The 12,360-nt window shown below is 42.2% G+C and overlaps 1 protein-coding gene across 1 annotated transcript in view; it reads left to right on the top strand.

Moving 5' to 3' along the window:
- Nucleotides 1–12,360, top strand: part of EIPR1 (EARP complex and GARP complex interacting protein 1) — a 279,911-nt gene that overhangs the window by 220,346 nt on the left and 47,205 nt on the right. Inside the window, exon 6 of the mRNA XM_069728039.1 lies at nt 10,608–10,744. Coding sequence (XP_069584140.1) covers nt 10,608–10,744 — 137 coding nt within the window. The remainder of the gene's footprint in view (nt 1–10,607; nt 10,745–12,360) is intronic.

Below are 12,360 nucleotides of genomic sequence, written 5' to 3'. Positions count from 1 at the left end.
ATACAGTATATGGGTATTAGTATTATATTATAATTATATTATAAACACGCTTGGGTGATCTCCGAGTATTTGTTAGTGTTCGGAGATTTAGTTTTCATCGCTGCAGCTGAATGATTTACAGCTACTAGCCAGGCTGAGTACATGTGGGGGTTGCCTGGTTGCTAGGGAATCCCCACATGTATTCAAGCTGTCTAGTAGCTGTAAATCATCCAGCTGCCGCAATGAAAACTAAATCTCCGAACACTAACAAATACTTGGAGGTCACTGAGCCATAATCTCAGATAACACTTCTTCAATTCATACTGTTGGTTCAACATTTTTTTTTATATATCATTAGTATAAGTAGCTTTGTAATATATCTGATCAGAGAAATCTTCTTTCTTCGCTTATGAGCTTCTGTTTCCTCCCACCACTGCCTCCTATACTCACTATCCACTGTGAAATAAACCCAGCTCAAATCGTTTTTTCCCAACTTAAGACAGAATGTCTGCTCAATGTGATGTCAGGTTACACAGCGCCTTGAAGTGTATGAAGCGAGGAGGTGGAGAGAGGAGCAGTGCGAGGGAAACAAATCCTGCAGAGTTTCGTTATCATTATCCCAGTGATGTATTCACAGCTACACTACTCAGTGCTGCTGTATATGTTTTCCCATGTCTCTATTGCTTCCATCTGCATACTTCCACAGGAAAGAAAAGTCGTTGTCCCTCTTTTTTTCTGTCCAGTATTCAGCTAGTCTTCAACCTTTGGTCTCAGTGTCAATTGCAAATGAGAAATCAATTCTGCAGATGAAAACTACTGTGCTGGTGAAATGTACAGGATACAAGTCCTACAATAGCTAGAAATCATGTTATTCCTCAGGTACAGCTAAATATTAAAGGTTTCTGTATATAGAGCATGTAGATATCCTGCAGAGGCCGTGGTGACATGTTGATATGCTCAATCAACATGTCCCTTCTTGGCTAATTTGCAAGTGGCTTGAAAGCTTGATTTCTTCATGCTGCCACATCAGTTATCAGTTTTATTGTTGTACTAGAATCTTTACAGCCATTGCACTAGTTTCCAAAGACCCTTTTCAATATGTACAATTACATATATAGCCAATTGACATGGAAGGATTTTCCAAACTCTTAGCTAGTGCTTGCCTGCAGTGCTGTATCTATTGTAAGGAGGCTAATGGCCGCGTAGTGGATGGGAGGTATGTTTTACAGAGATGGCTGCGCTCTGTGATGTAGCACGGAGTATCTTCTTTAGTGTACGTAAGCACTAAGAGGTTCCTTTGTTGCACCTGGGTCCAGGTTGCGGGTAGCTATGAGAGATAGGCGGGTCTGGCTCCCCACATACCTGACCTCTGGGTGCGGTTACAGCCTATATAATGGAGGCTGTTGTTTGGCACATGGTCTGAGTGTTGGGAGGGAGAAGGCCTCCTGTGTGTGTGGCTCCAGACCGAGCCTGAGAACTGGACACTAACCCAGCCTGTGTGCCCACAGGCCTGACGGAGCAGAGCCTTGCTATGGACATGTTGTTTTGTATTTGCCTGATCTGAAGGCTGTTTATTTTCCTGCTTTGCTTCTGGGGTTTATGAAGCAGTAAACCCCCTATGAACTTTTAAAGGAACAAGCCTACTGTTTTCCTCCCGTCGCACCCGAGTGAGTAAAATCCCTACACTATATATAGATACATATACTGTATATGCAAACACAATGCTTAGAATGAGTACAACCCAACATTTAGCAGAATACCTTTTAGTTTAATTTCAGAATTAGCATTTTTTTATGGAATACAATAACAGAAAATACTCCCACGGGCCATTTTAATAGCACCACATGGAAGAGAAATGTCTTATGACCTGAGAAATAATTTCTTTACACAAGAAATATAAAGGATACAAGATCAGTAAAGCTATACTTATCATTCAGAATACTGAACAGAACTTACACACTGAGTAGCAGGTAGCATAGATCACCATTCAAAAAATAGCTGAGTAGTAGATATCAGTATATGATGTCATATATCTGCCCATGGATGTGTAAATGGCAGAGCAGTGGGATCAAAATAGTGGAGAAAAGGAGGAACAATGCCGCATACATGGTCCAAAAATGTACGCAGACATGGCTTAGAAAGGCAAAAAAGTTTTTATTGGACAAACAAAGTAAAAAGTGGCACTACACACAAGAGTTCCCACAATCATGTACAAAAATCAACAACTGTTATTTGTATTAGAAATGGTACATCAAGAACCAAGATAATACTGTGTACATTTATTAATGAACCTGAAATATTTTATATAATTCAACCGGCAATGTTAATGTTCAATATTGAATAGGCACCCTCAAATATTATATATTATAAATCATGGCTAATATAAGTAAATATGGTGAGGCTTGTGATCTACAGATGGATGAGCACATAACATATATTGTATAGTAGATACCACCTGTAGAGTAGATACCACCTGTGGTATATCATCGTACTCCTCAATCAAAGGCACATATGAATGATGTATAACAACAATAAAGAGCTGGTATATACTATGAAGTATCCCTAGTTGAGAAGAGATGCATACGGTGCAGAAAGAGAAGAAAAAGAGTTACCTGTGGTTAGGAGGATTACATGCATCCAACAATAAATAGGATCATAAATAGAGGTACCCTGTACAGGTAATATCCAGTAAGTCTAATGTAAATAAATCAATTCATGTTAAGATATATTGGTGGAGTACACAAGAGAAAAATATATACAGAGTATACAGATATGAGTGTATAGATAGATCAATCGATCAAGCAAGGTAATACCCCAAACAGTCTCATTCTTCAGAGAACATGGAGAGATAAAGAGCATTCTATCAGGACAAACTGCATATGGGGTTACCATGAGTGGTCCTGGATTGAAGTGCGGCGCGCATCCCGATCCGCCTTTCGGAGCGGGTCCTTTGTCAGGGGGTGACTTCTATATACTGTAGTAAAAGTGATACAAAAATTTAACAAGGATGGAACCGTAACCATCTCACAGAGACAGAAGTTAATACTTAAACAGAAGTGTCTTCTGATGAGACGAGTCGAAAAAAAAAAATGACATGCAAGTTCACTGCACAATACGGTGTATACTGCAGAGGAATGACATGCATGGGTGTCGTCCACCAAGGAAGCCTCTCCTACAGCCCTTGCACAAAGCAGCTGCCTACAATTTGCCGGGGCCTATGCTGAAAAATATGAAGACTACTGGGCCTCTGCTCTAGAGTGATGAGACCAAGATAAACATTTTTAGAATTGATGGTTTTAAAACTGTATCTCGTTGTAAAGAGGAGTACAAAGAAAAATGTATGGTGCCTACAGTGAGACATGGTGGTAGCAGTGTCTTTATGTGGGGGTCTACATGATTGCTGCTGGTATCAGGGAGCTACATTTCAGTGTTGGTATCATGAATTTGCAGGTGTACTGCTCTATATTGAAAGAGAAGATACTCTCAACACTTCATGCCCTTGATAGTTTTCCAACATGGTAATGATCAAAAACACATATAAGGCCACTGCTGGACTTCTAAAGAGCAGGGTGAAAGTGACTCAGTGGTAAAGTGTCTCCTGAATTCTGAAGAGACTCGTTGTCATCACTCTCCATCCAGCATCCAGGCTCTAAAAGAGGTTGTTCTTGATAGATATTGCAATATGTCGCCAACTTCATTCCTTGCGTAGAAGACTTGTCACGGTTTTTAAAAATCATGACGGTCATGCAAAACACTAGATGTAGTAGTTTTTAATGTAATTAATCAAAAAAAGAAGTTTTATGAAACTCAGTATTGCTTGGAAATGGTTCTTGTGTTCAGTGAGATATTAATTCAAATCTTACTTTTCAAAGGGGGTGTACTCATCTATTGTGAGCACTGTATCTATATGAAGTCTTCTTTTTGTATTTTTTAATTTGATAAGTATAGGGCACATATAATTTGTTGTTTTTTTTTTTTTCCATTCTTCCCAAGAAAGCGGTAAAAAAAATTTTTTAGTTTCAATAGTTGCACCGTTGTTTTTGTGAGTTTTTTTTTTGTGGTCCATGCTGCACCAAAATAATAACGTTATCTTTATTCTGCAGGTAGGTAGGAATATTCAGATACTGAATAAGTATAGATTTTTTTCACACTTTTTTTTCCTCTTATGCAATAAGATTATGTTTTATTGAAAAGAATATAATTTTCTTCTGCTGCATCCCAAGAGCCATGCTTGTTTGTTTTTTATTCAGTAGAACCATACTAGGGCTTGCCTTTTGCATGACTGAATTATTTTACTAGTACTGTTTTGCAGAGCATATATTGAATATTTTGTATATCTTCTTTTTATTTTGGGGGGGGGGGGGGAGGGGTAAGATGGGGTGTGCAGAAAAAAAGAGCAATTCCAGCACTGCTTTTTGCTGTGTTTTTTTTAATGAATTCTTATTAAAATGTTTTTGTAGGTTTTTGCCTAAGGACTTTATTTTATTCTTTATTAGACGTAATTATCCTCTTCTGTCGCCCCCCATACACCTCTAGGGGACTACTATTATATGGCCTTGACAAGCATCCGATTTGACCCTGTCCAATAAGCGTAGTAACATGGTAGCCACGAGCCTCATTATTGGATTCCATCTACTAAAGTACTGTAACACATCGGGGTGGAGGGTAACGGGTGATCATCTAGATGCTGAAGTCAATGTTCACCATGGCATCTGGATGGGGTGATGAACCACCGCGATCATGGCTCATGGCCATTGCAGCAGGATGTCCGTATTGTGTCACATCCCACTCTGGATGACATGGTAAGCCCCTGGGCCTGCACCATCCACTGGGCAGAACTGTATCTATTAGTGGTAAGGCATCAGAAAAATAGTTATACAGTTACATCCATGTGCATGAAATGATATGTATGTGTATATATAGCTGATCGATATATATATGCAGAAATATACACGTACAGTGAGGGACAGGCTACACTGCACATACTGTAAGATCCAGGTCTTCATTCTGGTCCTGTCTTCTTGACCTGCTGCAGCTGCTGGCTTCTGCTATATTATCACCCTCCCATTATCGCTATGTACAGCAGTGACCTGTGCACAAAACCCCTCTCCTCCCTGCTAGACTGCGGATGGGGGGCTGCATACTGCTGAAACACCATGCTGATTGACCCCTTGCTGACTATGATAGAAGGACTTCTGCTTGCTCTTCAGCAGCTGGTCCACTGGCTTCCACCGGTGTGCAGGCAGCTGAACAGCAGTGACAGCTTCTCACTGTGAAGCCCCTGTACTTTGTCCTAGTTGGCTTTTTCATTTTGGAGACAGCAATTGGCAGCGACATTTTCTTCCTGCGCCTGAATCCGCCACTTTTCATGTAGTGTGCCAGATGATCACCAACCAGCCGGCACCCAGAAAGTCTCGTCCCTGCAGCATCCTGTTGTCTCTTCTTTCTGCTGCCTGCCTGCTGCTTGTTTCTGTGGTTTGGCGTATGAAAGCAGTGCCAAGCCAGAGAGGCCCTTTGGGGATTGGCGCTCCCTGGCCAACTGCCCAGTTTTCCCCCGGTAACTTTGTCCCGGCAAGGAATGTGCGCTTTAAAGTTCTTTGCCTTAGAGCTTGCAAGTGCTGTTGTGAAGCTTCTCGGATCCGGCCAGATTCAGCCCCTCTGCTCTCCTCCAATGGTGCAGAGGTAAAGCTGCTTCTTCTTGCATCATGGCAGAGTGCATAGTTTGGGCCTTTGGCACAACCATGTTTACTCCCTGAACTGTCAATCTTTAGAATTTCACTGTTGTCTAGCACACAGAAAGGATGGAGGCAGGAGAGCAGTGCGTTTCCTCAAAAAGACTCATGAGACAACTCCTAAAACCCATCCATGACATTCGCCATACATGAGTGATGTGTAACAAGTGCGCTTGGGTGGTGCTTGTTGTATTTACCCCCTTCAGGGTAGGTGCACCCGGTCAGTAATCGGCAGCACTTTGGACGCAGCATATGTCCGCTGCATCCAAAGTGCTGCCGGCTATTGAATGCAGGTGAATCCGCATGTGATCATTGAACCGTACAGAATCACTGCACCCAATACATTGGAGTGGTGATATTTATCTTGCGACACCGCAAGATAAATTGACATGCTGCTGTCTGGAAAGACGTGCCACATGTCCGTCTCCACAGGTAAGCCGCAGGCGTCGGTGAACATCTCGAGAAATTCCATCCACTATGCTGTAACATCTGTAACCTCTGCCACAACACATCAGACTCTCGCCTACCATCGACCTACCTCTTCCGACAAGCCTATAACCTGCAGTAACCACCGATCGACCAAACCGCTGCATGACCAGCTCTATCCTCACCTACTGTATCCTCACCCATCAATTGTAGATTGTGAGCCCTCGTGGGCAGGGTCCTCTCTCCTCCTGTACCAGTTATGACTTGTATTGTTTAAGATTATTGTACTTGTTTTTATGTATACCCCTCCTCACATGTAAAGCGCCATGGAGTAAATGGCGCTATAACAATAAATAATAATAATAATAACATCTGGACACTGCGGCTTGGTCGCTGCGGATCTACGCAGCATCCAACTCACAGCGTTTACTGACCATGTGCACCTACCCTAAAATCTGCTGTCAAGCACTGATGCTCTTTTTCCTGTCCTCTTAAACAGGATTAAAAAAAAAAACTCACTCCTTTGTCTAATTTGGGTTAACCCCCTTTAATGGGTAGTGCCATTCTTCTCCATGATTTTGGCTTCACCCTACCTTATGTGAACTCCCCTCCAGTGTAGATCATCATTTTTAGGTTTGCACTTGTGACAATTGGAGACACCTTATGTCTTGTAGTCCTCATGATTTCCTCTGACTTTACACTTTCTTTTTTTCTCGCTTTCTCTTTCTTGCTTTCTTTTTTTCTTTATTTCTTTTTCTGTCTTTCTCTTTTTCTTTCTCTCTTCATTATTCTCTTTCTTTCTCTTTCTTTATTTTTCTCTTTTATTATTTTTTCTTTATTATCATTATTTATTTTTCTTTCTTTCTTCCTTTCTTTCTTTCTTTCTTTCTTTCTTTCTTTCTTTCTTTCTTTCTTTCTTTCTTTCTTTCTTTCTTTCTTTCTTTCTTTCTTTCTTTCTTTCTTTCTTTCTTTCTTTCTTTCTTGATGTCCAACAATCCGTATCATCGGCCGAAATCATCTTGCATACCTGTATCATCGGCTGCTTATTCCATTGGTTAATAGATTCTTTTATTTGTTGCAACTGATTATTTTTTATTTGGTAATCAGCTATGTGATCACTTTGGGCCACTAAACGAGTAAGACACTGGTCACATCTCTGTTGGGGTCCTTTGTTGCATATTCTGCCATTCGTAATGGATTCTGCACTTTTTTCCCCCATCAAAATGACAGAAGCCTTGGCGTACCACCGCTCGTCACCCACCGCTCGTCAGTCACCGCTCGTCAGTCACCGCTCGTCAGTCGCCGCTCGTCAGTCGCCGCTCGTCAGTCGCCGCTCGTCAGTCGCCGCTCGTCAGTCATCGCTCGTCAGTCATCGCTCGTCAGTCACTGCTCGTAGTCACCGCTCGTCAGTCGCCGTTCGTCAGTCGCCGCTCGTCAGTCATCGCTCGTTAGTCATCGCTCGTCAGTCACTGCTCGTCAGTCACTGCTCATCAGTCACCGCTCGTCAGTCATCGCTCGTTAGTCATCGCTCGTCAGTCACTGCTCGTCAGTCACCACTCGTCGGTCAACGCTTGTGTCCATTATGCAAGCGATCCGGCGCTGTGTTGAATTTTCCCCTTAAAACGTACATCGCGCTTCAGACGTTAACACATCCTTGCCACATGTACGGTAGAACTTTTCGCGTGTCCCGGCTGCCTCAATGATATCAGTAGTCTTTGGATATTATCTGGGGCGTATAAATACTCGTGAGAATCCGGCTCATCAACTCATTTGGAACCAATTATGTAAACACTTCTTTAAAGGCTTCCTTAACACATGTAAACAGCAAGTCTTACAGCAAGCATTGCTCTCATTTATTTTCCCAGAGCTTCTGGTTTTGTGGAGGAAAAACAAAATCTCACACTTCAAGCACTGATGATCTTGACACCGCAACATAATTCACAGTACATCCAAGTCAGCGTCTTGTTAAGCACATTTGCTATTGTTGTTGCTGTTATTACTTACCGGTGATAGGCAATGACAATGTGCCAAGTTCATAGTATCGTCAATTTTTTTCCCCATTGTGTAAAAAAAAATGGAAAGAATCTAAAAAAAAATAATAAAATAAAAATGTGCAATTATTAGCAAATAAATAACTGAATCCTTGTCAGACAAGCATCTGTCACAAATTCCCGAAGAAGCCGGCATGGTGGCCCTCGGTCGGTGCGAAGACATAATACAACGAGGCTCATAGATGAGAATCTCCAACCCATCTCCTCCCGGACACATTTACAGCTCAGACGTCTAGTAATGAAGAGGGTGGGCAGTGTCAGAGCAAGTTGCATTTAATTAAGGCACAATGAATGCACTGGAAGCTAAATCCATTTAAACTAATGTCACATTATGTCAATTTACTTGATGAGGCATGGCAATCCTTCTTCGTAATGGCAGGTTGCAATGTTGCTTTGTATTATTAATGATAGACTGCAAATCATCGCCGTTCCGGAGGGGGAGGGGGAAAAAAATGGTTCTGGCTGGCGTGGTACGCTGAGGGAGAAGAGTTCGAACATGTAGACACGCGTGCCTGGTTTTGAAGGAAAGCATATTTGTGCCTGGTAGATTGTTCAAGAACAGTTCATCCTTGTGAAAACATTACCCGGGTAACTCAGCCAAGATCACTGAATGCATGGGTTATCTGCCGGATGAGATTTGTGTTCATAAATCACTGCGACTAGCTCTTTTTTATTTATTTTTGCGCTCTCTCAATCAGCTTTTAATTTGTTTCTGCCCCTGCTTTGGCTTTTTATGTGCCTCTTTATACTGCAGCACGGTCCAATCAATGGGGTTTTCTAATTATAGGGTTTTTTTTGGACAAATATTTCAAGGCTGTGTCCACCTTTCGAGCTCGATTTTTATTGTTCCGGTGCCTGTAAAAAGAATGAAGAATGGTTGCAAATATCGATTGGTGGGTTACAAAAGAGCAGCGGATAGATAGAAGTGAATATGACTGCGGGGGTCAGACTACATAGGATTATTGTGAATACTCGTGGAGCCTCATCAGCTGTCTAGGAGCTATGGTATATTTTAAAGGGAATGCGTCAGAAGAATCAACTCTCCTAAGCCGTAAATCTGGGCATGTGGGTTATAGAAATTTGCATAAAATGGTACCTTGATATCTGCAATCTGATGTCTTATTCCAAAGAAATCCATGTTTTTCTTAATATGCAAATCAGCTGTTAGTATCTATGGGTGGGATATAGATCTCCCTGAGAATCTGCCTCAAGGGCTTGGCTTGTTTTACATGAAAAGGGGTGTTACAAGCGTGAGACATGCCAGTGAGGAGGGCAGACTGCCAGTCATTACATGTCTCAAGCTAGTAACGATAGTTTAAAATAATCTCTGGATGCAGATTCTCAGGGAGATCTCTGTCCGGCCCATAGATCTTAACAGCATATATATATAATATATATATATATATATATATATATATATTAAAATGAAAATGTGGATTTTATCTGCAATATTCAGCTTCCTATGATCTGCATGCCCATATAGATGACTTAGGAGGGTTGAACCTACTTACAGATTCCCTTTTATCAAAACTACAGTACGTGCAAAGTAGCTAACCATCATGTATTTGTTAATACTAAATTAAAGGGAACCTGTCACCCCCAAAATCGATGGTGAGGTAAGCTCACCGTCATCAGGGGCTTATTTACAGCATTTTGTAATGCTGTAGACAAGGCCCCGATGTTACCTGAAAGAGGAGAAAAAGAGGTTAGATTATACTCACCCAGGGGCGGTCCCGCTGCGGTCCGGTCAAATGGGTGTCTTAGGTCCACTCCGGCGCCTCCCATCTTCATTCCATGATATCCTCTTCTGGTCTTCACGCCGTGGCTCCGGCGCAGGCGTACTTTGTCTGCCCTGTTGAGGGCAGAGCAAAGTACTGCAGTGCGCAAGCGCTGGGGCTCTCTGACCTTTCCCGGCACCTGCGCACTGCAGTACTTTGCTCTGCCCTCAACAGGGCAGACAAAGTACGCCTGCGTCGGAGCCACAGCATGAAGACCAGAAGAGGACGTCATGGAATGAAGGTGGGAGGCGCTGTTCCGGACCTGAGACACCCATCGGAGCAGGACCGCCCCTGGGTGAGTATAATCTAACCTCTCTTTCTCCTCTTTCAGGTAACATCGGCGGCTTATCTACAGCATTACAGAATGCTGTAGATAAGCCCCTGATGACGGTGAGCTTACCTCACCATCGATTTTTTGGGTGACAGGTTCCCTTTAAGTTTCTTTTAATGATCAGACTACACAGGGTTGTTTGTAGTCTGTAACCATGGAGACATATAAGGTTGCATAGGAGCTCTAACCCCAAAATGATAACATTTTATTAAACACTATAGCACTTGCTTCTTTTACTGATACTTTAACTCCTTTTTTTTAACAGAGGTCCCAAATTTTTCTTTCTCCTGACTTTGTGTTCCCTTTACAGCTCGGAAGTTCTGCTACATTGGAAGGTAAAGGGCAACTAAAATTTACTTCCGGACGATGGAGCCCTCACCACAATTGTACGCAAGTCGCTACAGCCAATGACACCGCCATCCGTGGCTGGGACTTGAGAAGTATGAGGTAATAAATTGGCTTGTTCTACATAACAAGTAGCCAAGGGACAATCAGGAGGATCAAGAATTGTCGTCCACTATCTGTCCTCTTGCATTTTAATTAGTTATTTACAATTATTTCTTGCCTCAATTGACAAGATGCGTCCTTCCTTACCTCGCGATATATCAAGATCAATGGCGTTGGACAATTGGGCAAAAAAAAATGTGTTACTCTGTTGGGTAATGTTTATGTCATAAGTGTCTGCCGAGAAGTTATAGTCTTGTAGTCAAAAAAATATTTGCGGGTGGACACATTTGTACAACATTTCATTTATCAGACCTTTATTGCGGGTTAAGACACAAGGTTTTGTTCATGTTTGTAAGGGAACATAAGAGCTTCTGCAGTGTCGCTGACCTTCTTAAAAATAGATGAGCATTGGTGGCCATCTCCGCAGGCTGTTGTGTTTCTTTAGAAATGTTACAGATGTGGAGCACTGATGAACGGTTTACCCTACTCTGATTTCAGAAAACTGAGAGGCGCATGGCTCTGTTCACACTGGCACTGAGACACCCCAGGAGGGTTCTCTCTAGGTTTCAAGAGTTTTTGTACACCTACGAGATGCAGAGTTATTCAAAATTACCAGAATCTGAATGAGTCCCTCGTCTGCCATAAATGTTGGAGATGGGGATATCCCTTTAGGTTTCTGTGATGGAGATCGCGGACAGCTGTTCCTGGTCACAAGAAAGTACAACATTCTGACAACTAATTACCACTTAATGGAACCCAATTAATGTGTAGTGTAAACAATTAATATAGTTTTCCTCACAATTAGGGCTAAATCCGACATCCGTTTTTCGCATACGAGTTCTTCTCATGTTATTCATGGCTAGAACTCATGCCAAGTATAATCTAAGGAGCTGTTCACATGTCCGATTTATTTTTTTTGTGGACGAAGTGATCTGCTCAGAATCGCAGAAACATGTCAGATCAAAATCAGCAATGCAGGTCTATGGGTCCGTGAAAAAAAGTCAGACAACACTCATTGCCATCCAAGTTAGGTCCGTTTTTTAGCAGACGATAGAAAACCTTTTTTTTTTTTCTCATCAGAGAAAAATTTATGAAACTCGAACCAAACTCGGATGAAACTCTGAATAAAACCACTGATAAAATTAGGATTATTGTTTTCAAATCTGAAAAAAAGGGCCGTCTGATTGAGCCCTTACTGTGATACATTTTCTGCATAATCGTGAAACAGTCAGTCTTATAGCAATCCTACAGAGAACAAAGGGGTTACACTCCAGCTGATCAAATCCATCCCCAGCTGGTGGAAACCTTGCCCGCTTTGCCAAGGAGTGAGGCTTAGCCACGTTTTGTACCAGTTCAGAGTGTGCGCAGCAGGGAGGCTTGTGCTGCAGCCAGTTGTCCTACCGCCAGAACAGTGAAGAATAGAAGAGCTGCACGCATCACCCCTGTAAGCAGTCACTGAGCTTGACAGCTCATGCTATTTCTCTCAGTACGACCGCTTAGCTTAGTGATTAGCTGCAGCGGTGATATTCACGGTCAGCGTGACATCACTGCTGCAGCTGAAACTCGAGCAGTGTCTTACCGAGCATAAAAAGCCCTTAGAAAATTTCTGTATAGAT

Source organism: Ranitomeya imitator, chromosome 5 (assembly GCF_032444005.1).
Source record: "Ranitomeya imitator isolate aRanImi1 chromosome 5, aRanImi1.pri, whole genome shotgun sequence".
NCBI classification, from domain to species: domain Eukaryota; kingdom Metazoa; phylum Chordata; class Amphibia; order Anura; family Dendrobatidae; genus Ranitomeya; species Ranitomeya imitator.
Note: the sequence above shows the minus strand (reverse complement) of the source record. Positions and strands in the feature narration are given on the sequence as shown.